At 34.6% G+C, this 25000-nt stretch overlaps 1 protein-coding gene across 4 annotated transcripts in view; it reads left to right on the top strand.

Moving 5' to 3' along the window:
• LOC150095838 (uncharacterized) overlaps nt 1–25000 on the top strand; it is a 404380-nt gene that overhangs the window by 190174 nt on the left and 189206 nt on the right. For all 4 annotated transcript variants that reach the window (XM_090408977.1, XM_090408980.1, XM_090408978.1 and 1 more), the window contains 2 exons: nt 10992–11073; nt 22732–22864. In XM_090408977.1, coding sequence (XP_090265103.1) covers nt 10992–11073; nt 22732–22864 — 215 coding nt within the window. The remainder of the gene's footprint in view (nt 1–10991; nt 11074–22731; nt 22865–25000) is intronic.

Here is a 25000-nt window from a genome sequence, read left to right as displayed (position 1 = left end):
TGCCTCTTTAACTTCCTGTGTCCACCATGGAGTTCTGATTTTTCTGTTCTTGCAGACAACCTCACCGCATGCCTCTCTGGCTGAATCAATCAGGGTTTTCTTCAAGGTTTGGTTCCTGTTCTCAAACTCTTTCATTTTTTCTTCAATAATCTTTGTGTATTTTAGTATACAGTTCACATCTGAGAGCTGCTTAACTTTTATTCACTTTAAAACTTTCTTACATGTCATTCTTTTCAATATGAAATTCAATTTTATCCTGCTCAAGACTAAATAGTGATCACTTCCAATTTCAAATCCTCCGTATGCTCTGGTGGCCTGCACCAGGGAGAAAACATCACTATCAACAATAACATAGTCAATGAGACATTTCATTTCTTATTTCTTGCTTCTTCTCTCCATGTGAATTTGTGCACATTTTTATGTTGGAACATGGTGTTGGTAATAACCAGTCCATGTCCTGAGCAGAAATCCAACAGGTATTTGCCATTATTATTAGCTTTGCTCTTTTCTCCAAATTTTCCCAAAATATTTTTGTATGGCTGACAATCATTTCCTACTCTGCTATTTAGATCCCCAATAAGTGAATGTTGTCATAACAACATTCACTATATATTTCTTAGTTTTAACACATTCATGATGGGTTGTTGTTTATCGTTCTGACGGAACTTCTCATTACTAGCTTGCTCAACTCACACAAAGTTTCAACCCTTGGGTGAATTTTATTGCTGCTTGTTTGTGTTTTAGCTGGCAGGGGAAATCACATGTATTATATGGCATATTTCAATTCGTGGTAGAATTTTATTTAAAGTTAGCCTTTGTAATCTGTCATAATAATTATTATATTATTATTAACTGACACCTCCAGGGAGTCCAAGGACTCATCGAGGGAGGGCACCTACTCTACAAATCTATGTACCGCTCAAAGCCACCAATGAACTGCAACTACACCAACGTTATCTACTGCCCACAACCACCACTAGTATTTTCACAGACAATCGCAAATGCCCACGGCGGGATTCAAACCTTCAGCCTTTTGGCTGGTTAACGTAATGACATCGAGAATTTCAAATGCAAAAAAACAAATACTTATTTCATGTAATTGAAAAATGGGACAATGGTTTTTAGTTAGATACTTTGTTTCCAGTGCAACATATGGTTTTGCTTGAGTCTATACAGCATAGTTTCTGTGAGAAGGGACATGTGATTCATTAGTTAGCACAGTCTTTATTCCAGCTGTCTGTAATTGCACTATTTATTGAGAAATGTATTATACAGACTGCAAAAGGCTCTGTATCTTATTCAGGGATACAATAAAACTACTTGTTTTTCTTGCATCTCCAGTGTAATGGCTGTTAGGGAGGGTGTGTTGTTAACCGCCGGGAGCGAGTTACTATCGCCTTGACATGAACATGTTTAAATGTTTTCGTGTGCGAGGTATGTGCAAAACTTTTTAATGTCTTTTTTTGTAAAGTAAAATCAGGGGTGCGAGTTATAACACGAGGGCAAGTTATTTTCGAGTAAATATAGTAAGCATGCATCAATATTTTTCTCTCTACTGTTTTTTTTTTTCAAACCAACATCATTAAAATCAATTTAATAATACAATAATCAATTTTACACTGAATGATATTATAAATTTATAAATAAATAAAGTTTGATTAATTTTCTATTAATTTTTCCCCTATTGAAAACTGACCAGCACATCAGCAACTTAATTTGTAAATTTTTGGCAAGTGCACATGAAAAGGTTTGCTGCCACTGCTCTAGACCATGCTTCTTCAACTAATAACACATACCTTGATATTCTAAGTCAGTACAACATAAATCTTGTCTACTTTGTCTCAACTTCTTTTCATTATGCTGCTTCCTCCTCCCCACAACACTGTAAAACTCCATCATATCAAAGAGGATTGTCGACAACCATATAAAATATAACTGGAATTATATATATATATATAACTGGGAAATAAATGATCCTGTAACTTTATATGAGAATTTCCAACTAATATTCACAGAAATATACAAAAAAGCAACGAAGCCTACCCAAACAAGGTGACAAACAGACAATAAATAATCCATGGATAAATGACGACATTGTAAATAATATTATAATAGTAAATAGTATTTGCCGGCCTGGTTGGCCGAGTGGTTAGTGTATCCGCTCTCCAGCCAAAAGGTTGTGGGTTTGAATCCCGTCGTGGGCATGGATGTTTGTGATTGTCTGTGAAAATAATAGTGGTGATAGTGGACAGTAGATGGCGTTGGTGTTGATGAGGCGGTTTATGGATGAGGTTGAGTGATGGAGACGGAGTTGTAGAGTAGGTGCCCTCCCTCGATGAGTCTTAGGACTCCCTGGAGGTGTCTAATAATAATAATTACTGTAAAAGAAAATCTATGGGGGGGGGACTTAAAAAAAGTCACCCAGTAACACTCATTTACAAACATTATACAAAAACACAAAAAATAACTAACAACAAAAATTCATTGGGCAAAAAAGACACTACTACTTTCAAAAATTTACAGAATATAATGACAATATAAAGCAAACATTGGCTACACTTAATGAATTACTAACTCGGAAAAAGAAAACTTCAGCACAAGATTTTATTGCAAAAAACTTCGGTCAGGATATGAACCAAGAGGAACTAGCAAGCTCATTCAACCACAACTTTACGAACAATATCAAATGACTCAAAAAAGATGATCTACCAACAATCAACAAAAAATTACCAAAGACCACTCCAGGAATAGACAAAATAAGACTCATAGACGTTTTAACACCCATTGAACAAATAAATCTAATACTTTTGAGACAAATGAATATAATATTCAATGGCATTATTCCACAACAACTAACAGTTGTAATAATTATGCCAATTTACAAACATAGCAAAAGAAATGACACACAGAACTACAGACCAATAGCTAACCTACCAGTCATCTTCAAAATTCTTGAAAAAAATAACACAAACTAGACTACAAAACTATTTACAGAAGTATAACATTATATCACAAAACCAATACAACTTTCAAAAAACAAAAAGCACCATCACTTTATGGCATCAGCAATGTCTTCTAATAAACAAAGCCCTTGATAAAAACAAGTACACTATCCTCATACTTCTTGACTTAAATGATGCTTTTGATACACTTGAACATGACATACTGTTGACCAAACTATACTCAGTCAGAATAAGAGGAACGCTGCATACCTGGTTCAGGAACTATCTCCAGAACATAAGTAACAAAAATAGGCACATATTACAGCTGGGGTATACAAATAAAACAGTGTCCCACAAGGCATCATATTATCACTATGCTACTAGCAGTCCACACAGACATCAACATGGCTCTCTCCAAAGCACAAGACCTAAATGAAATCACAACTCACTTCTACCAAAAGTCAGTTATACGAGGGTGGTCTGAAAAGTTCTCTGCCTAACAATGAAAAAACAAATTTATAATTTAAAAATTATTTTTATTTTTTAACATAATCTCCCTTAAGACTAATATATTTATTCCAGCGATGCTCCAGAACCATTATCCTCTCAATGTAGTGATTCTCAGTAAGATCTGCAAAATACCCCTGTACAGCTGCAATCACCTCTTGATTCGAAGAAAAACGCTGACAAGCGAGGAAGAGTTTTAGTTTTGGGAAGAGATAGAAGTCAGATGGAGCCAGATCTGAGGAATAGGGTGGATGTTCCAACAATTCATAGTGAAAATCCCTTAATTTTCCCATTGCCAAAACACTTTTGCGAGCAGGTACCTTCTCCTGATTAAAGATGATTTTTTTCTTCTTCGAACCGGGTCTTTTCTAACGAATTTTTTCGTCTAGTCTGGTTAAGATTGGAATAATATTCCCTGGTTATTGTTTTACACTTTTCAAGATAATTAATAAATAAAATGCCTTTAGCATCCCAAAACACCGATGCCATGACCTTTCTTGCTGATGGAACTGACTTTGTCTTCTTTGGCACTGAACAACTGGCTTCTGTCCATTGTTTTGACTGCTGTTTGGATTCTGGTATGTAATGGTGAATCCAAGTCTCATCCATAGTAATAAATCAATGCACAAAATCAGTTTTATTCTTGTTAAAACGCTCCAAGCACTGTTCAGAGATTTTCATGCGAGTACGTTTTTGATCTACTGTGAGCAAGCACGGCACCCATCTTGCACAAAGCTTTTTCATTTGCAATTCTTCATGCAAAATATATCCTACACGTTCTTTTGAAATGCGTATATCTCAGAAATTTCACACACTTTAACTCGCTGGTCATCCAATACCATATCGTGCACTTGATGAATGATTTCTGGTGTTGTTACACTTTTTGGACATCCTTCACATGGATCATCTTCAAGGCTGGTGCGGCCACATATAAACTCGACAGCCCATTTCTTAAATGGCAAAAATGAAGGAAAAGAGTGCTCATAAACTTTTATGAACTTCGAATGAATTTCTTTTGCCTTTAAACCTGCTTTTACAAAGAATTTTATAACCGCACGATACTCAATTTAATCCATTTCAAGGGATACAGATAACACATTTTCTTCAGACAGCCATATAAAACAAACTACTTGATAGAATGACTTGCAATTTCACATGGATGGTTATGACAGATGTACCAACTTAGAAAAAAAAAATCTTGCCGATAGTGTTGCCATCTATGGTCAAGACCGAGAACACTTCAGACCACCTTTGTATGCGGTGCTCATGATTCTCAGATTCTGTAGAAGCAGATGCTAATTATACAAAATCCGAGAATCATGCTTCCCTCACCACTATCGCTGCACTAACAATATAAATGGCTTGGCCTTTATATAGATTGCCACCTTAAATGGACAATACATATAGAATACCTATATACTAAACCCTTCATCATCGCAGCAAAACTCTTCAAAGTAAAGGATGTGATTCCATCTAATATTTAAAAAAAAAAAAAAAAAAAAAAACTCCTATATCACAGTATTTGTGAATCTCTACTCAGGTATACAGTATAACAGTTTATGCAAACACATCAAACAGCCACCTTACAAAATTAGAAACATTATATACGAAAATTGTTTGAAATGATTTGGAGGCCTTATATACAACACCCAATATCCAAAACACTTATGACGATACACAGAATCCTGGGCAATAAAAATCTGAAACACTACTTAATGTTACTATAGAATTACTTCATATAGAGACACATATTGCATAATACAGCTCACAACAACAACTCTTTACATCTCTAGACCGTTCAACAACTCATACGGTACTTTTGTGAGATCACAATTGATACCCATGCTACTCAACCTACCAAGAAATTTAAAACACAGACAACTACAGATCATTAAAACAAAAACTCTGGAAGCTATACCAACACAGTTGATATAGCATTAACATCTATATACACTTCACAAATCACCAGCATCCAACGCCTACATTCCATCCATAATAACATCCAAATCTCTTCATAAAAGCTAATCCTAGTTTTGAAGTAAGTGGGATTAGCCTGCCTCACTCGACTAATCTTCATAATCATAGACTGCAAATTACTGTAATGTGTATGGAAATGTGGTGTATAATAATAAATGATGATACTGATATGAAAAAAAATTTTTTTTTTTAAAAATATTAAAAAGAAAATAAGGTACTCAAATCTGTACAGAATTTTGTACAGAGCAGAAAATGTAATGTTTTCATTGTATATATGTAAATACTCTGTACGATAATAAAAAATAGTATTATTCAAAAAATTATTATATAGAGAAATTATATCCATTGTTATTGTGTGTGTGTGTGTGTGTGTGTGTATATATATATATATATATATTGTAAAAATGTAAAAAAATCTGTATGAATCATCATTGTTAATATTATAATATATGTTGTAAACAGTTATTATTATTTAAAATATATTATGTATTTGTAAATATCTGTTATGCACAATTGTGTTCATGTAATGTATTATAAATATTATGTATAAGTAATCAAGTTTAAACTGGGCATCCATAGAACTTCCATGGATACCCAGTGTTATTGTCTGATGAAATCAAAAATTTCATCAGACAATATTCTATAACACCCATTCAGAAATTTATCGACCTCTCTCTCATAACACCCTTCTTTCTCTATTAACGAAAGTCTGTAATCCACATACTTGCAATCCTTCTTATCCTTATAACCTAACTCCCATAATTCGGATATATTATCTTTGTAACTCTTCTTAACATCCTTTCCACAGCTTCTTTTTCCCGGGAGACCAAATCTGCACACAGTAATCCAGGTGCAGTCTTATCAAGGCCTTATAAAGACTTCCTTACACGTCGGGTTCGCTTCAACATTGCAATTATCCTCTGAGTTGTATTTGCAACTTTTGCTATATGACCTGTGAACTTCAAATTCCTATTCACTATTATGCCAAAATCTCTAGCCTCATCATTTTCTTGTAACATAACCCTGCTAATATAATATGCCACTGGAAATCTCATCACACAAAACTGCATAATGTTATACTTACTAACATTAAACTGATAACCATTTTTGTTTGCCTAAATTTTTAGCCTTTTCAAATCATTTTGTAAGTATGTGATATCAGTAGCATCCCTAATAGCCCGATTGTTCAATCCATACATTAATGACATTAGGAAGGGTCTAACAGGAAATGTACAACTGTTTGCCATGAACAATAGCTGCCCAAGGACTGAACCCTGAAGACACCACTTGATCACCTTAAATCTGGCAGATTCAAACCCATTGTATACCACTTTTCGATGTGCCTGTCAACCATCCCTTGATCCAAGTCAAGAGTTTATATTCCAATCCCATATTCTCTAGCTCATGTGGTATCCGATCAAATGCCTTAGGAAAATCCAACATTATCATAGTGTATCCATTCCTTTTACCCAACTCAACTGTAACATTGTTATAAAATATGAGCAAATTGCTAAAACATGACCTACCTTTAGTAAATCCCTGCTGCTCCTTGCAGAGTATAGCTTGTTCATCTACCCATTTCTGTATAAGAGTTTTTACCAACTTCTCTAAAATCTTCACTACTACACCAAAGATACTGATAGGGCAGTAGTTAGACACATCTGTTTTTGCACCACCCTTGTACAATGGAACTATCATATATTTCTTTCATGCCCGAGCTGAAACTCATGTTATATAAACATTTGAAAAAACATTAGCCAATTCGATTGAACATTCCTTTAGCAAACGTGCTGAACAAAAATGAGGTTGAAGAGCTGTTTATGCAACAGCTCTTCAACCTCATTTTTCTGCACCTCTTTGGTGTCCAGGTTATTTAGTATTTTTCTTATATCTTTTTTGACGGAAAACCACAGGAAGTATATTGCTTAGTTGCTGGCATGGAAGGAGGTGATTTGTTTTCATCATCTATGTAGGAGTTAAAGGAAAAGAGTGCTGCTAAGAGGTCAGCGTTTTCTTTAACAGTGGTGCCATCTGGATGATAGAGAAAGGTGGAAGCGTGAGTTGAAGTTGCATCCAATGCTTTTGCAAAGAATCAGAAGGCATAGCTTCCATTTGGACAAGAGGTGAGTTTTCTACTGTTTGATTTGGATTTGCTGATAGTTGTTTACGTTTATTGCATGCTTCAGAGTAGGCTGAGTATAAAGCTGAGGTTCTTATGCAAGCCAACTTCAGTAAGCAGATTTTTTCCTTCAACTTCTTGAAGTGGACAAGAATTTTATAGAATGAGGGATGAAGGCTTTCATGCCAGTGAGGATAATGGGTCAGAAGAGTGGAATTATGTGTGCCAGTTGAGGCAGAAAGCCTCCTGACTTTTTACTGACAGGTTCAAGCCCATTATACTATCTGGTGCCCAACCTGTGGTAACCACCATTTTAACTGATGCATTATCTTCGAAATGGAGGTGGTTGTGTGTCTCTAAGAATGCTTGGCATGTCATTGAAGGGTATCACTTACACTAAATGGAGAAGAGAGGAAAGGACAGAGACCAGAACTCATGCTCTGGAGGTTAAACATAGGCCACTTCAGGCTGCCAGTAAGCAGGTCCCAATAAACAATGAACCTATTGTTCATTCACTTTGCTGCTGTCTGAAGTAATGGAGAAAGTTGGCAACATCTTTTATACATTAAAAACTGTCAACTGAGGCTGGTGACCACCAGCATGGATTCTGCCAATCAGGATCCACAACAGATCTCCTTGCCTCTGGACATGTGCCATGGAAAGACTTGGAGAACTCTGTGCTCTTGTTCTTAACATCTGCAAGACATATGATAGGGTTTGTCTTCGAGGACCTTTCTGCAAATTGCCATCTTATGATATGCCTTCTTCCCATTGTGATTGGATTGCTAAGTTTCTCTCAGATTGTTAACTACAAGTAATGGTGAAAAGCATTCTGTCTTCAGATTTAACAACTAATGTAGATGTTCCTCATATACACAGACAACTTCTCTCACTGATATCAAACCCTATCCACAGTTTCTGCTATCTTATTCATATGACAAACTTTACAGTGCAAGGTTCATCATACAAGTAAGATGTTCCAGTTATATATACGTGCATGTTATGTATATATCTGTATATTGTCAGTTTGTGGAAATTTTGAGAAGGAGATGAGATTTATGATATGAGATGTCATTCATTGATTCTACTATTTTATTACATTGTTCTTTACTTATTTCATCTTAGCATTTGAATAAGGTTTGAAAGATATGAACCTTATATATAAAAGTGTAATCTTTTTTTTTTTTTTTTTTTGTCTTATGGACATAATAATGCATTTGTTTTTTAACATTGAATCTGTTTTAGAGCTTCCTTTCTTTATGTTCTTAAAAATGTTCTTGGCTCGCCTGGTTTGGCCGAGTGGTTAGTGTATCCCTCTCCAGCCAAAAGGTTGTGGGTTCGAATCCCGCCGTGGGCATAGATGTTTGTGATTGTCTATGAAAATACTAGTGGTGATCAGTGGTAGATGGCGTTGGTGTAGATGATGAAGGAAGTTGCAGTTGGTGGAGTGGTGGAGACTGAGAGTTGTAAAGTAGGTACTCTCCCTCGATGAGTCCTTGGACTCCCTGGAGGTGTTAAGTAATAATAATAATAGGTTTTTTTAATCACTTAGAATGGATTTGTTGTGAATTATAGCAGATTTGAGATTACAATAAAGCATCATGGATAATATATTATTACATGATAATATAATTTCTTGTGATGTATAAATTACTTTCTTTGCTACACAGACACACATAGACAAAACCACTTTCTGCAACCATTTTGATGCTTGCATTTGGAATCTGACTTTTGTCCCTTTAGCTTTTAGTATCTCTGTGGATTTAGTCCTTACTGATTTGATCTTAATAAAGGCCATCTGGTGGCCATCTACCCTAAGAGCTGCATACTGCCTGAGACCAGCTCTGATATGCTGCTGCAGGGTTTTGCTTGCAGCTGTGCTTGCTGGTACCAGTCACAGTGCTATTTGGCAGAACCTAAGTAAAAATCAAATATCTTGATGTGATCTACATTTGGATTTGATAAGACAGTAATCTTTTCAGATCACTTGTAGCTCGGTTTTTGAAATCCGTGAGACCTTTGTATCTCAAGGGTCGAAATTTATTTATGTTTAATCTGACCATGGGTATGGATGTTTGTGGTCATTTTTAGGTGAGAGATAAATTTCATTGCTTGGTGTAAGACCACTACTTCACTTGGGATGCCTGAAGTAGCTTGAAAAAGTTCCATGTTGGGTCAATTAATTGGATGGCCATTTCTGGGTAGCATCAAGTTCTTAGGATGGTTTAGGTGCACTATTCCATGCATTAGTAATTAGTTATCCATGGTTGCGGAAGGATTTAGTATTGATATTTCAGCAGTTGTATAGGTAAGAAGCATTGGAAAAGTACAGCTTATTTTTTTTGGAGGCCAGAGAGTGTTTGGTGGAGATGTGTTTGTTCCAGGAAAGACAGAGGTATTAATTAATCCAAGAGGATAATTCTAATCATGTTTGGAGATGTATATATTATCAAAAGTAAGGAGAAGTGAAGTGAGATCTTTCTTGCAAAAAATACGATACATTATATGTATCATATTTCTTGAGAGTATTGAAGTTAACAAGTTATCCTTTCCCCACTAAAAAACAAGATCAGAGTTTAAGGGATTGGTTATGGAAGTTCTTAACTCCTTGAATGATTGCATACTATCATCTGCAAAGCTTTAGATAGGATACTAAGTCATTGAGAAATGACTATTTATGTACATGAGGGAGAGAGTTGGTAAAACTACATAGAATTAGTGGAAAAGTATCTGCTATGACATGTAGTGAATAATCAATTGAAGCTGGCAGCCCACTTGTCAGGGATTGAAGGCAGACAACAAGATGGAACTTTGCTTATCAGATCTTAGTGCCACACCTGTCCGCACGGTTAGCCTAGTGGCTATGTGCTTTGCAACCATATGCCTGGGGCAGGAGTATCCTGGGTTCGATTCCCGTCACTGACGTGAGGAACTTAAGGATCTTCCTCAGCCATAGCCAAGTTAGCCAGTCTTGGGCATGGACAGCAGGGTTTTTCCCCCAGTTTATCTGGAGTTTTTCATCCCACAAGCAGGTAAACCGGCCCCGTGAACACACGGATATACAGCCATAAATACTTAACCCCCCTTGAGGGAGCTCAACTTGCCCCAATAGGGACAGGAGAGAAAAGGGAGGAAACTCCATATGAATGAATGAACTGCCATACCTAATAAAATACTCAGAAACGTCTTATGAGTTATCTTTGTGTGTGTAGCAGAAACTTTCTTTCATAGAAGATTGATATCTAGTGAAATTTGATTTAAAATTAAAACTGATATAGCGTTAATAGCATGTATTTTTTTATTATTATTTTTTCTTTTTTTATAAATCCTCCAGTACTTTGGTTGATTAAATATATGATGTTTTTATTATTATTAAATGCCTGAGGTTTATGTTTAGTTATAAAAATTATAATCCTCTTAATTGTAACATATATTGTACATTATAGATATACAACATTAGCATACAGAGCTCCTGAAATGATAGATTTGTATAGTGGACATTCTATTACAACAAAAGTTGATATATGGGTAAGCTGAAAGTGTTTGTTTAAATATTATATTTGGATAATTTAGATAATATAAAATCCTGTCTTTAAATTAGAAGTTTAGGATTTTTATATGAGAATTATTTAAAAAAAAACATTACTATTAATGTTTTTTGTTGTTGTTGTTGTAGTTGTTTCTCCATTAAATGAGGTTTTGAATTTCTTAGAAGAAAGAGATGTGTGAATGAGGTAATCCTGAAAAGGTAATTGTCTGTCTTCATCACAACCATGGAAGGAACATGAAGCTTCTGGTGTTTGTTCCACTTGACATGCAGTAATTAGGTGTTAGTAGCACTCAGTATATTGCTCAGCCAGAAATGCCAAACTTTTGTAATACATCATGCTATAACACTGCAACTTTTTATTTGGAGGCTTGAATTAGTCAAATTAACTCCAGTGCAAAGTGTCTGTTTGCGTTTTCTCCATTTCTTGTATATCATATAATAGTGATATCTTCATGATTGCAATGAGAAAATAATTTCAAAATAAGCAGACATGCATCTAGTTTGCTGTATGGCATGTATTGATGATGATATTATTATTAACACCAGACCTCCATGGCATCTTTTGAGTCCATGTACAGAAAACTCCAGCTATACACTGTTGCACACAAAGCCCATCAAATTGTGCTACATTCACAAGGTCAAGTAATGCATTTCCACCTGCCAACCACTCTCCATGCAAAGAACCTGCTCCTTATGCCCTTGCTCACATCCTCCTTATACTGCTTTCAGGGATGTCCCCCTTGTTCTACCCTCTTCTTCCATTCTATGAAAAATTTCTTCCACATTAACCCAGTAACAACTCTTTACTAACTTAAATTCTCAATCATGTCTTCTCTCTTTCTTGTTATTAACAAGACTTTGCAAACTGCATTCCCTTAATCTGTCTTCATATCCGACATCCCAAAGACCAGTTACAATTTTAGTCGGTCTTCTCTGGACCCTTTCCAATATTATCCTCATCACCATGAAAATCAGGGGAAACTAAACACATCACATAACTTATGTAATGTGGCCTCTGAACTTAAGATCTTGTCCACCACCACTTCAAGGAACTTCTGTCTGCTCAACTTCCTCACCAAGTGTATACTTTGCATCTCATTGTTGCCTACCAAATTTCAGAACCTTACATTTTGCAGCATTGAACTTAAGTTCCTTACTGTCCTACTCAAACAGTCTATTCAAATCATCCTGTAAGGCCACAACATTTACTTTGATTCTTCATCATTCTCCCAGTGTTGCATCATCTGCAAACAGTTGCATACCATCTGGTAAATCCATCCCAATATCATTAGATAAAGAAGAAATTATTTTTCTTCTTCCTCCTATCATGAATCTAGGCCAGGTGGCCTTTTGCAGTCTTGGCCTAGTGTTTAATCAGTCTTCCCCTATTTTTATGACCTTTTGGCTTGTAGTTCATCATTTCCTGGGTATTTATCATATGCCATATAATTCTAGATTTTCTTTCCATTTGGTTCTGTATTTTTCTGTGGTTTTCATTAGTGGTGTTTGGTTTAGTTCTTTCAGTATGAATTCATTTCTTGTTTTATCTAGTCTTGTATAACTTGCTTTTCTTCTTTTTTCCCTTTGTTTCTGATACTTCTTGTATTTATGTATAGACATAAATTATTTCTTGGCTTTTTTATATACTTACATCTGCAATCTGCTTGGTCTGGTTGGGTAACTTTCTCTTTTTCATCCACAGACACTCAGATAGTCTTAACCTGATCATAAATTTTCACCCCTTCACCAGATTCGTATGATCAGTGATATGTTATTGTCACTTTTGCATACCACAGCTGAACCTAGATGCATATTCTCACCATTCCTCCCATGATGATCTAGTTTCCCTGACTCTCTTCATTAGGTCTCAACTCAGTAATTTCTCCAGGCTTCTGATGCCAAATCTATTCAGATGTTGGTTGTTCATTTTATACAAATCTTTTCCACCATCAAACTTGCTCCACACACATGCAAAAGCTTCCATATATTTCTTCTACACAGCTTATGCATTGAATCATTGCTATCATATACTCCATTTCTCAGCTCTATTATATACATGTAATAAACTAACAATTTTAACTCTCACTTTTCTTCATTCAACAAACCTTTCATGTACTGTGATACTATATGATACTATATTTGTTATAACTTAAATCGTTAGTTCTGACAAGCATTACCATTTCCTTTACTTTTCTTTCCTTTCCTGTTTCTCTATTATTTGCCATATCTTTAATATATTCATGATCAAATCACCATCCCATTCCATATTGCTTCTTTGTGTTCTAACTGACTCATCTTATTGTTAGTATAATTATTCATTGTTACCTTATCTGCTTCAATGTTTTTCTTCTACTTCTTGTTCTGCTCATTTCTCTTTTCCTGTCTGAGTTTCTTTAATTATGTTTCGACTTTTTTCTAATTTTCTCATCAGTTGTCTAATAGTTTGTTTTAATTGGGACATTTCAAATGTTACATTATCCTCACTTATATCTTCCACAGTGATGCTGCAACGGTTCTGCTTAGCTGTACAAAGGTTTCTGTTTCTGGCATCTTTATTAACCACTACTTTGTTCTTACGGGTTTTGCCACCATTTTTAAAACAACATGAATTATATGTTGTGTGTGTGTGTGTGTGTGTGTGTGTGTGTGTGTGTGTGTGTGTGTGTGTGTGTGTGTGTGTGTGTGTGTGTGTGTGTTATAAATTGTATTAATATATCATTTATATTTATATAAATGATATATGAATATAAATTTATTTAAAACATATATATTAATGAAACTACATTAATTGAAATTGGTTAGCATTAAGTTTCCTATAGTCCTGTTATTTTTAATTTCTGTTTATTGTCTAAGAGTGATTGTTTCGGTATGGTATTCTTCCCATATATATAGGTTATTTATTCTAGAAAGATTTTATGTGATATTAATCTGGTATTTTATGCCTCGAAAAATTTTGGATTTCTTTTTCTAGATATTATATAGGTTACAGAAGCCATCCAAATCCTTAAGACTTTTAAGCCATTGTTCTTGCTAAGATTGGGTTGATGGTTTAGCATCTCACAGGCTTTGAATTTGCATTTGTACTAGGTTTTGGTATAATGTAAGGATTGAGTGCCTTTGCTGTTTAACATTTAATGTTATGATCAAAAAGGCCTGATTTTCCATGCTAAGTAAAACCCAAAGTTTGGCTAAGATATGTTAATGCTATATTTGTTATTTGGTCCCACAGATGCCAAACTATAAACAGTCTTCTAAGACATTTTGAATAAACAACATAGATGCATCCCATTCACCGTTTAAACTGAAAACAATGACATGCTTCCTTTTCTGGATGTACTTGTCACACTTCTTCCCTCCAAATGTATATCCTGCACTGTTTACTGTAAATCCCTCCCCCCCCCCCCCCACACACATATTAGCCAATGCATACACAAAGTCTCATAAGACACTAACAAAAAACTAGGGGTTATTAACTCCCTCAAAAATACAGCTCTAACAGTCTGCTCTGATTAGTAGGTTCTGAAAAATGAGTTTCTTATATAATTAGCAAAACATTTCAAGTTCCTTAGTACTGAATGAGAGTTTTTGCTCTCTTAAGATTTCTGCTTGGTCTCTGAGGAGAACCATCCAGTTTGAAACAGCTGTCAGGTCAGTGAAACTTTATCAAAATGGACCAATATAGAAGCTAATACAGCTCGTGAATGTATTCCTGTAAACTCTCTGGTCAACTTTTTTACAAAACTTTCATGGTTTCTACATTCGGCTTTGAAAAATAATGCTGGATTTAATATCCACTTTACTTATATAATTAGCAAAATGTTTATGAAAAAAACAGCTACAACACAAAAGCAATCCACAGAATTCTTGACAAAAAAGAACAAAAAAAATAAAAAGTTATATGGAATTTACAACCGTATTAAAAAAAACTTTTTTTTTTATTATCCCGACGTTTCGAGCTTCGCATCAAGATCATCATCTGGAGCGTACATAAATATACAGGACAAGCTGAGTTACATCATTAACTGTAAGCTGGAGAAACAATGAATTGATCAAATGTTATTCTACTGGCATGACCTCTGGTGGAAAAAAATAAAAATAAAATAAATAAAATAAAATAAAAAATAAATTTTTACATCAAGCTAAATTCTATTTTTACAATGACAGGAATAAACATTCATTTAGATGGCTTTCTTTCAGAAACAATTGGTGTCCTATTTTTAGTATTACAATTCGTATTTTTGATTTACAATACTGGATTTTCTACAGTCCTGTTTATAGTTGTTCTTGGTGAGGAAGGTTGAATATATACCTTCCATATGTTTGGGATTTTTAAACCATCATTGTTGTTCAGATTGGGATAGTTGCTGATAATCTCACAGGCTTCCTTGAATTTCCGTTCATACCATGTTCTAGTGTGATGTAGACAACTGGTGGTTTTCCAGTCAATTCTGTGTAAGGTATTCAGGGCATGATCAGAAAGGCCTTATGGTGAAGCTGGCCTTTTAATTGATAATAAATGGAAAAATAGAATATGAAAGGACAGTTTTGCAAATGATCAAATTATAACAGTTAAATTAAAAACAAATAGAAGCTACTTAAATATCATAGGCGTATATGCCCCTGAAGAAGGTAGGAAAGAGGATCCCGAACAATTTTATGAGGTGCTACAAAAACAGTTAAATAAATGTAATAAAAATGACTATACAAGGGTAGTCTGAAAAATTCTCGGCCTAACAATGAAAAAAAACTAATTTATAATTTCAAAATTATTTTTATTTTTCAACATAATATCCCTTAACACTAATACATTTATTCCACCGATGCTCCAGTGCTATTATCCCATCTCTGTAGTTTCTCAGAATGATCTGTAAAATACCCCTCTACAGCTGCAATCACCTCTTGAATCGAAGAAAAATACTGACCAGTGAGGAAGAGTTTTAATTTTGGGAAGAAAAGTTAGAGGGAACCAAATCTGAGGAATAGGGTGGATGTTCCAACAATTCATATTGCAGATCCCTAAATTTTCCTATTGCCAAAACATCTTTTCATCAGGACAATGCAGGTGCATTGTCCTGATGAAAGATGATTTTTTTCTTCTACAAACCGGATCTTTTCTCACAAATTTTTTCATCTAGCTTGGTTAAAAGATCGGAATAATATTTCCCGGTTATTGTTTTACCCTTTTCAAAATAATAAACAAAATGCCTTTAGCATCCCAAAACATTGATGCCATGACCTTTTCCTTCTGATGGAACTGACTTTGTCTTCATTGTTGCTGAACAACTGGCTTCTGTGTTGACTGCTGTTTGGATTCTGGTATGTAATGGTGAATCCAAATTTCATCCATAGTAATAAATCAGCACACAAAATCAGTTTTATTCTTGTTAAAATACTCCAAGCACTGTTCAGAGATTTTCATGCGAATGCGTTTTTGATCTGCTGGGAGCAAGCGTGACATCCATCTTGCGCAAAGTTTTTCATATGCAATTCTTCATGCAAAATTTAACCTACACGTTCTTTTGACATGCCTATATCTCAGCAATTTCACACACTTTGAATCGCTGGTCATCCAATACCATATTGTGCACTTGATCAATGATTTCTGGTGTTGTTACATAACTGAAGTTTTTAACGGTATTAACAACACCAAACAATTTAATAAAAAAATGTTTTATTAACTACTTATATTTTGCTGAATTTCAAATCAGCATCATCAGAGCACAACACACTTGTGCACGCGACAGTGAAAGTAAAACAATAAAATTGCAGTGCACAAAAGATCTAAAGTCCTATTTATGGCACCCTCTAATGTTGAAAAAAAATCATTACAGCTATGTGGGAGTTGCTCTTAGGATGACAGTCTCCCAAATTTTTGGCAAAAAATGCAACCATACTTGTTCAGGTTAGGAGAATTCTTCAAAGCCATTGCTGACTTAAAAAATAATCTTTCAGATCTGTAACCACTCCTAAATAGCACATTTGTTTTCTTCCATCTAATCCTGTGTGAAGGAGTATCCAAAGCATGGTCTGCCAGTCCTGACTTGCCATAGTAATAGTAGCGAATGTATTTTTTATGTTCTTCCAGGCAAATGTTAACTGATCTTCCTGTTTGTCCATAGTAGGCCAAATCACAGTTACAGAGAACCTCATACACTCCTGGGTGTGCTAAAGGGTGAATATTCATTATCATGACTTGTATCATTAATATTAAAGTAATATACCATGTATCCGAGTCTTCAACTAACTGACCCACGTATGTCAGTTGACTTATGATAGAACTCCATGTAATAACAATTTGCAATTACAAAAACCTAAGTATGAATCTTGTCTAGGATGCAGTGAATCTTTATTAGGGCCTTTCAGTTGAATGTGAGTTAGCTAGTCTCTTATAGAAGTGGCTTGGTTTTCTTATCTTGTGAAACACACAAACTGGCCAGAAGAATGAATGTAATTGACATCAAAATATTGTGGATATAGGACTTTCAGAGCCCTATCATTGCCCTCTAAGAACATTGATTAGGTTTTAAAGAAGCTAAGCTACTTGGTTGTGTCAGGCCATTGAGCATCCTCTGTGACTAATGTGCTAGAGAAATGGGGAGAGGAATGTATGTTGAACTTCACTGGTATTAAAACAATTTTAACAATCTATCATGCTAAGATAGAATTTAGATCATGCTTAGAATGTTACGTCATTTAGTTGTATTAATTACATTTACCAAACATAATTCCTCATGAATTTAAGAATATTATTCTTTTTAAGCATTTGGCTGATTGGATTGTTATGGACAGATATCTGAATGTTTATGTAACCTTCTTTTATTTAAGGTGATCCTATCTCTCCAGTCTTCTGTAATTGTGTATTCTCTGTTTAGATGGATTGCTCTTGATATGTATGGCAGGAGATGAAATGGTTTTGAACCAAGGTAAAATGTTCCTCTCGTAACAATTCAAAAGGAACTTTTTTTTAATTACACAAATTAATAATCTGTTATGTTCTGAGAGTGAAATATTTTGCTCAGACCTGAAATGATTTACCAGAGTGAGGGGGGGGGGCTGCGCTCTTCTGGATTAAATCCTCAAAGTGTTTCATGAAGATAGAAAGGGTACAAAAGGAGGGGGGAGTGCTATTGATGATAGAGAAAGAGTTATGTCCATACAAAGTAGAGATGCAAGAAGGAAATAGTGCCAGTGGTTTTGAGGCTGTGTGGTGTGAGATAGAGGTGAATAGAATGAAATACTTAGTCAGATGTTATAGACTTGGTAATGTAGATGGTGTTGGATCCTATTCTACTCTGATGTATATTCTTAGCTGTTGACTGACTCTACATTCGAACACAGAGAAAATTTATTTTTTTGACTGCGCCACTCCATGTTCTAATTTGCATAAGCAACATTCTGAAATCATCCATCAGCTAGCACAATATTGTTATCAACTTAATTCAGGCCGAAATTCTCCTTATTATATATGTAGGGTTCCCGCTAAGATTCAAACTATTTTAATGAGCGGTGCAAGCAAACACATGATTCAACTCAAAAAAAAATTATTTAATGCTTTAACTAATTTTTAACACATAAATTTACATCAAAACAAAAATTTCTAGTAGGGATAATATAATTTAAGTATGAATAAGTTCTCATTACGATATTAGTAATTTACCCAGCTGAGTATATCATTTACGAATAGAATTTATGCATATAAATTCTGTTCTTCTTATTATCCAAGATTCCAAATACAATTTCACTCTAAACAAAGCTATCATTCAATGTACTTCAAATATTGATTCAGTATAACTATTCAGAACAATCACAAATCATAAGTCATCAGACATTCATTCAGCAACCTTTAAATTTATCAATCTAACTCAATAGTTCTCAGGAAATTCAGTCTCAAATTTACAATGTGTTCTCTCGTAACAGGCTTCTTTATATCACACATTCAGTCATGAACTTTTAATCCGGAGATACTTCATATATTATGTTTACGAGGAAATGTTTCACTATACCAGACATTCAATCTTGACTGTTAATTTCAGCAATATGAACTATATCATGTTCTCCAGAAACAAGCTTTGCTACTTCACACGAGGCATAGAAAAAATATTCTTACCGGTATAGACAATATAGCTTCCTCATTATCAAGAATCCTAGACACTCTCCTTGGTTCTTGAATACTTTCACTTTGAGAACACACAAATATTATAGAATCCTGGATTTCAGTAACTGATTAGTTAACTTGGAAGAATTTATCTCCTTGCTCGTAATTGTCTAACTTTCAATATTTCTTACTCATTTTTATTATCCTTTCGTCCAATGCTATCCTTCTGCGAGGCGATAGGAATTTATAAAAGAATAAGAGCTCGAAGAAAGATGAGTCAAAATACAGAGCGGTTCCTACTCCATTCAGCCCCAGGTTATTTCTCTCTCGCTTACTCTTATGTTACTCCTTTTTTATGTATTGCCCATGACATCCTACTCTCCTTTTCCGCCAAAATCTGGCTCTAACTTTTGTTGATACCGAACTGGCTTCTTGCATACTGTACAGTAACTCACGATAAGGCACGCGCTGGCTAAAAATAACTTATTTTCTCACAGCAACCAATCAAGTCTTATTTTGAAGAATTTCTTGGATACATTACATTTTACTAATAACATAAAAATATTACATATTTTACAGTTTTTATCTCTGTTTTTAGTAATATTAATTTCATAATAATAAGTGATATTTAGTACACAGTTTTCTCACTTCATATCAAAATAATAAATGAACAAATAAATATTAATAAACATAATTTGAAAGAAATCATATGAATAGCATACTATTAATAAGAGATTATTAGTCTGATGAGCAATTTTGGCTTAGGGAATGGCTGATTATTTTGGACTCTGAATGAAGTATTAATAATTTCCAATCCTCCTCATTCGGAATCCAACAATGGTAGTGAAAATGAAATGTATAATCAAATTAGCCAAGCAACTAAGAAAAGATTGATCATTATTGGCAATTTTAAATTATGGCAATATAGACTGGGATGATGCGATAGCAACTGGAAGTAAAGAAAATGAATTTCTTGAGTTTTTGAAGGACAATACCTCAAATAGTATGTAACAGAGGGCACAGAAGAATTGAGGGTCTTGGATTTGGTCATCTCATCAGAGGATGTAATTATAAATAAGGTGTCAAATCACCTTCCAGTTGGTGAGAGTGACCATGAAGTGATTGGTGGTTGCTAGCAGTCTGAGGACCTCTTTGAGAAAAGGATATATGTGAAACTACAAGGCTGGTGATTATGAGGAGCTCAGGAGACAGATTGCAGATGTAGCATGGAATGAGGAGTTAGCTGGAAAGGAGATCAGTGCAGCTTGGAGGATATTCAGGAACTATCTAGTAGAAGCAATGTCTAAATGTATTCCAAGGGTCAGAAGGTTAAATAAGTTAGATGTAAAATGGATGAATGAAGAAATTAAGCATGCAATACAGAAGAAAAAGGCATTATGGAGGCAGCATAATAGAAGTGGTAATAATCAATTCCATGAGTATTACAAAGAACATGCCATGAGGATGACTTGGTTGGTGGCTCATCAGTTAGCTAATGAAGCCAAAAATAGGGAGTTCTTTTGATATATAGCCGGAGGGGGGGGGCGATTATGTAAGGATAACATTGATTGGAGAAAAAGGTATAAGTACAACTGCTGCAGAAGATCTTATGAGCAGTTCATGAAGGTCTTTCATTCTTGTGAATGTGACATCATGGAAAGATTGAGAGCAGTTGATGATGATGGAGAGAGACTGACTGTAAGTAAGCAAGAAGTATATGGAGAATTGAGCAAACTTGATGTTAATAAGGCTGTGGGACTTGATAATATATCACCACCTATTTTGAAGGAATGTGCCAGGGAGTTCTCATCTGCCTTGACATATTTGTTTAATGTGAGTCTTGCACTGGGTCGAGTTCCAAAGGAGTGGAAGGAGGGCAAGATCGTGCTACTTCATAAGGGAGGTGATAGAACTCAAACATCAAATTATAGACCTATCTGTGTGTCAGATGTTGTGGGTTAAGGTGTTGGAGAAACTGATGAGAACTAGGATCCAGAATTGGGTTGACAACAATGATATTATCTTTGATGGACAGTATGGATTTGCTAAAGAGAGTTTATGTTTTAGTAATCTACTTACTTATTACAATAAGGTGATGGATTTATTGGACAGAGTAAAGGATTACACAGTGGTATACTTAGATTTTGCAAAGACTTTTGACAGATTATCACCTGATAAGTTGATAGTCAAACTAAAGCGGTTGGGTTTGGATATTAGATTAGTGCATTGGATCGGAGGCTTGCTATCCCCAATATGCAATTTACTGATAGGTGTCAGTAAATTGCATATTGGGGAGCAGTATCCCAGAACTCATGATACCCTGATACATGTTACCCATGAATTCCTCTGGTCCAGCTCGGGCAAACAAAAGTAGCCCTTGGTCTGCCCGATACTGGGCATGGGAATGGGGATGCCACTTCAATGTTGCAAAAATGTAAGGTTTTAAAATTGGGAAAACAAAGATGGGATATAGAATTTACACTTGATCAGGATGCATTGTTGAAGGTGGAGGAAATAAGAGATCTTGGGGTGATAGTAGATAAGTATCCGAAATTTAGGGAACACATTGCCAAAATTGTGAGGTCAACACAAAGAATTCTGGGAATGATGTGAAGAACACTGGCTTGTAGAAGTATGGAAATTCTTTTCCATTGTATAAGGCTCTGATTAAGCCACACATGGACTGCTGTGCACAGATTTGTTCACCTGGTTTTCAAAAGGACAAAGAGATGTTGGAAAGGTTCCAGATGCGACTGTCTAAGGTAGTTTCTGATCTCTGGAATGTCAACTATGAGGAAAGGTTGAGAAGTTGCAATTTACAGAGTCTAGTGGATAGGAGGAAGAGGGATGATGATGTGATAGTGATGACCTACAAGTTAGTAAGGGGTTGTTATAGAATGAATGTTGAAGTGGTTTTATAGAAAATGGTGGGAGATCAGGGGAGAACCAGAGGTCATCAGTTGTATCGGGAGGGTGTGAGCAGGACAGTGAGAAGCAGGTTATTTGCATGCAGAGTTGGTGAGAGGGTGGTGTCTGCAGAGAATTTGAGTGCATTTAAAGTGTGGTATGATGAGCTGTGTATATGACAAAAGGACTTCCTAGGTAATTTGACTTCATGGGGGTCTTAGGATAATAATAAGATAGATATCCTAGAACCTAAGCATCAGTTGTTTTCATTAGGATGAAATATACTTACAAAAAAGTATATTGTTTCACTTAAGATTGTATAATTGTCTGGGGATCAAAATGGATATTTATTTCAACTCCTGTTGAAATAAATATCCATTTCAACTCCTGTCTTATGGAGAATTGATGCTTTAGTTTTCTAGGAATAAAAATTCCTAGAAAATCACTGCATGACACTAAATGTGAATTTCAACTAAATTCACATTTAGTTGAAAAGCCCTTATTAAATTCTGTTGTCAGCTGCTGTATTTCATTGATCTACAATCCCATAAAAGTTACATATTTTATGAAATGTATCTTGTGTAATGTCTTGAATTACAGGTGCTCACTTTACATTTTATCATTTCCATTATAGGCTTTAGGGTGTTTATTATATAAACTATGCTTCTTTACTTTGCCATTTGGAGAAAGTACATTAGCAATTCAGAGTGGAAATTTTTCTGTCCCTGAAAATTCTAAATATTCCTCAAAGATTCATTCTCTTATTAGTAAGTATGTGATTTTTTACTCTATTTTACTCCATTAGTAATTTTAAATGTCATATTTATTCTTATTACATATATAACATATATATAAAATCTGAAAGATGAAAATCTCACCACGTATTTGTAGATAGCCATCCCAAATGAATCTCAAGTTACTTTATATCTCAGAATGAAAATAATGAGACAAATCTTTTAACAAAAAGATTTGTTTGTGATAGTATTACAGACTGGTTTATGAATTAGCATATTAAAATTAAACATCGGAGATATAAATCATGAAGTGAAAGAACTAAAAATATGTATAATTGATACACACACACAATTCTCCATTTACACGGTAGATTGGTTCTAGGAAAAAACCTTGTAAAAAAAGAATACAGTGCATATGAAAAAATAGAAGAATGGTTCCAGATGTGAAAAGCCAATATGAACAATAAGTTATTTTCAAACGGAACATATAAAAATCATTGAATAAAACTCTATTTAATTTTAATGGACTATTTTTTATTTTAAATACTTATTTAAAAGTATATACATATGTATCTTTCTTAAAAAAAATAATGTGTCACTAATTAAATAAAAATTCGAAAAGGCCCAAATACAACCACGCATATGTTATTAGTTAAATTTTATTCACCGTCACTTTCTGACAGTAGCTGCATTCTTTTGTGTGAGACAAGAATTAAATCACTTCCATCACTTGAAACACTTTGGCTGTCCTTTTTTGTACTGCAATGACGAAACATTTTCTTCAGTAAAAAGGAACTAAATTAGCACGAATTTCCAATAATTCTGAAGGTTGATTTTTTTTTTACCACGAACTTTGTAATTAATCGTTGAGGTCCTCCTGGTTTCACTAGATCTTTGTATAATTCTTCATATCATACCATACATGACTTCACTTCACATTTAAACTGTTCAGCTCGTTCAGTATATGGATCATGTTTAAGAAAAGAACTTTGCAATTTACTAGACCTTTGAAACCCTTCTTTAATTAATCCTGCAGTGCGTGGAATCTTTGTTCATTGTCATCATCACTTTTTTCTTTTGCAAATTGGATGTTGATACATTCAATTTGCAAAAAATAAAATAAATAAATAAATTAATTAAAATGTAATAACCTCTAAGTAGAACATGCTTTAAAGCCCGTTTAAAACATGCCACTGTTGGAAGGATGAAAAGGAGAGGAGATCACAAAAAATTGAGAAGAGAACATCTCATATCAGAAGGCAAAGAATTGTATTGTATTGTATTGAAACTTATCAATACAATACATCTAATGGAAAGTTCTCTTATGCTGAGACCCAAGAATTAAAAAAATATCAAAAGGGACACAAACACACATGATTGTCATGCCATCTCACAGTCATACCTACTTGCTATGATCTCACTTACTTCCCAATAATACCATCAATATTTTCACTCCTCAAGTTCCTAAAATGATCCCACTGAACAAGATAATCCCTAATCAAAAAAATTAGTGACAAGTACATCTTATAAAGAAAAGCTTCCAGGCACATCATTGTAAGAAAAATATACACACACACACACACTTCTGTATTTTTGAAAACCAAATGTCACTGAAATAACAGATATGTAATTTTTCTGAGGAGATAGACCATACCCTCCAAATCAAATGAATAACATGACAAGACAAAGATAAGTCCCTTCCCAAATCTTGATAATTGAATAAAAAATGTATAAGTAAATAATTGCAATAGCTACTTCAGCTCTATAAATTATATTCAGTTACATTAAATCAATAATTAGGGGTCATCTTCTCTACTTTCAAAAGCACTCCTCTACCTAGATGGAATGTGAACAAGGCAGACTGGGGAAAATATAGAAATATAATAGAGGAAGAAATCATTAACATATATCCCATACCTGAAAACCACATGACTTTTACCAAACTACTAATTTCAATTGCTAAAAAAGAGTATCCCTCGAGGGTACTGTAATGAATACATCCCATGCTGGAATAATGAATGTGATGATCTTCAACAATATGAAGAAAGCCTAGACTCTCAAATAGCACAACAATTGTTAGGAACACTTGACAAGAAGAAATCAGATATGGAACAAAACTTTGGAGATTTGGATTTTACAACATCCAGTAGGAAAAGCTGGAACCTTCTA

The sequence above is a fragment of the Typopeltis vanoorti genome, chromosome 19 (assembly GCF_054136105.1).
Source record: "Typopeltis vanoorti isolate ZY-2024b chromosome 19, IOZ_Tvanoo_1.0, whole genome shotgun sequence".
In the NCBI taxonomy this organism is placed as follows: domain Eukaryota; kingdom Metazoa; phylum Arthropoda; class Arachnida; order Uropygi; family Thelyphonidae; genus Typopeltis; species Typopeltis vanoorti.
The sequence above is the reverse complement of the archived record's forward strand: the minus strand, read 5'-3'. Positions and strand labels throughout refer to the sequence as shown.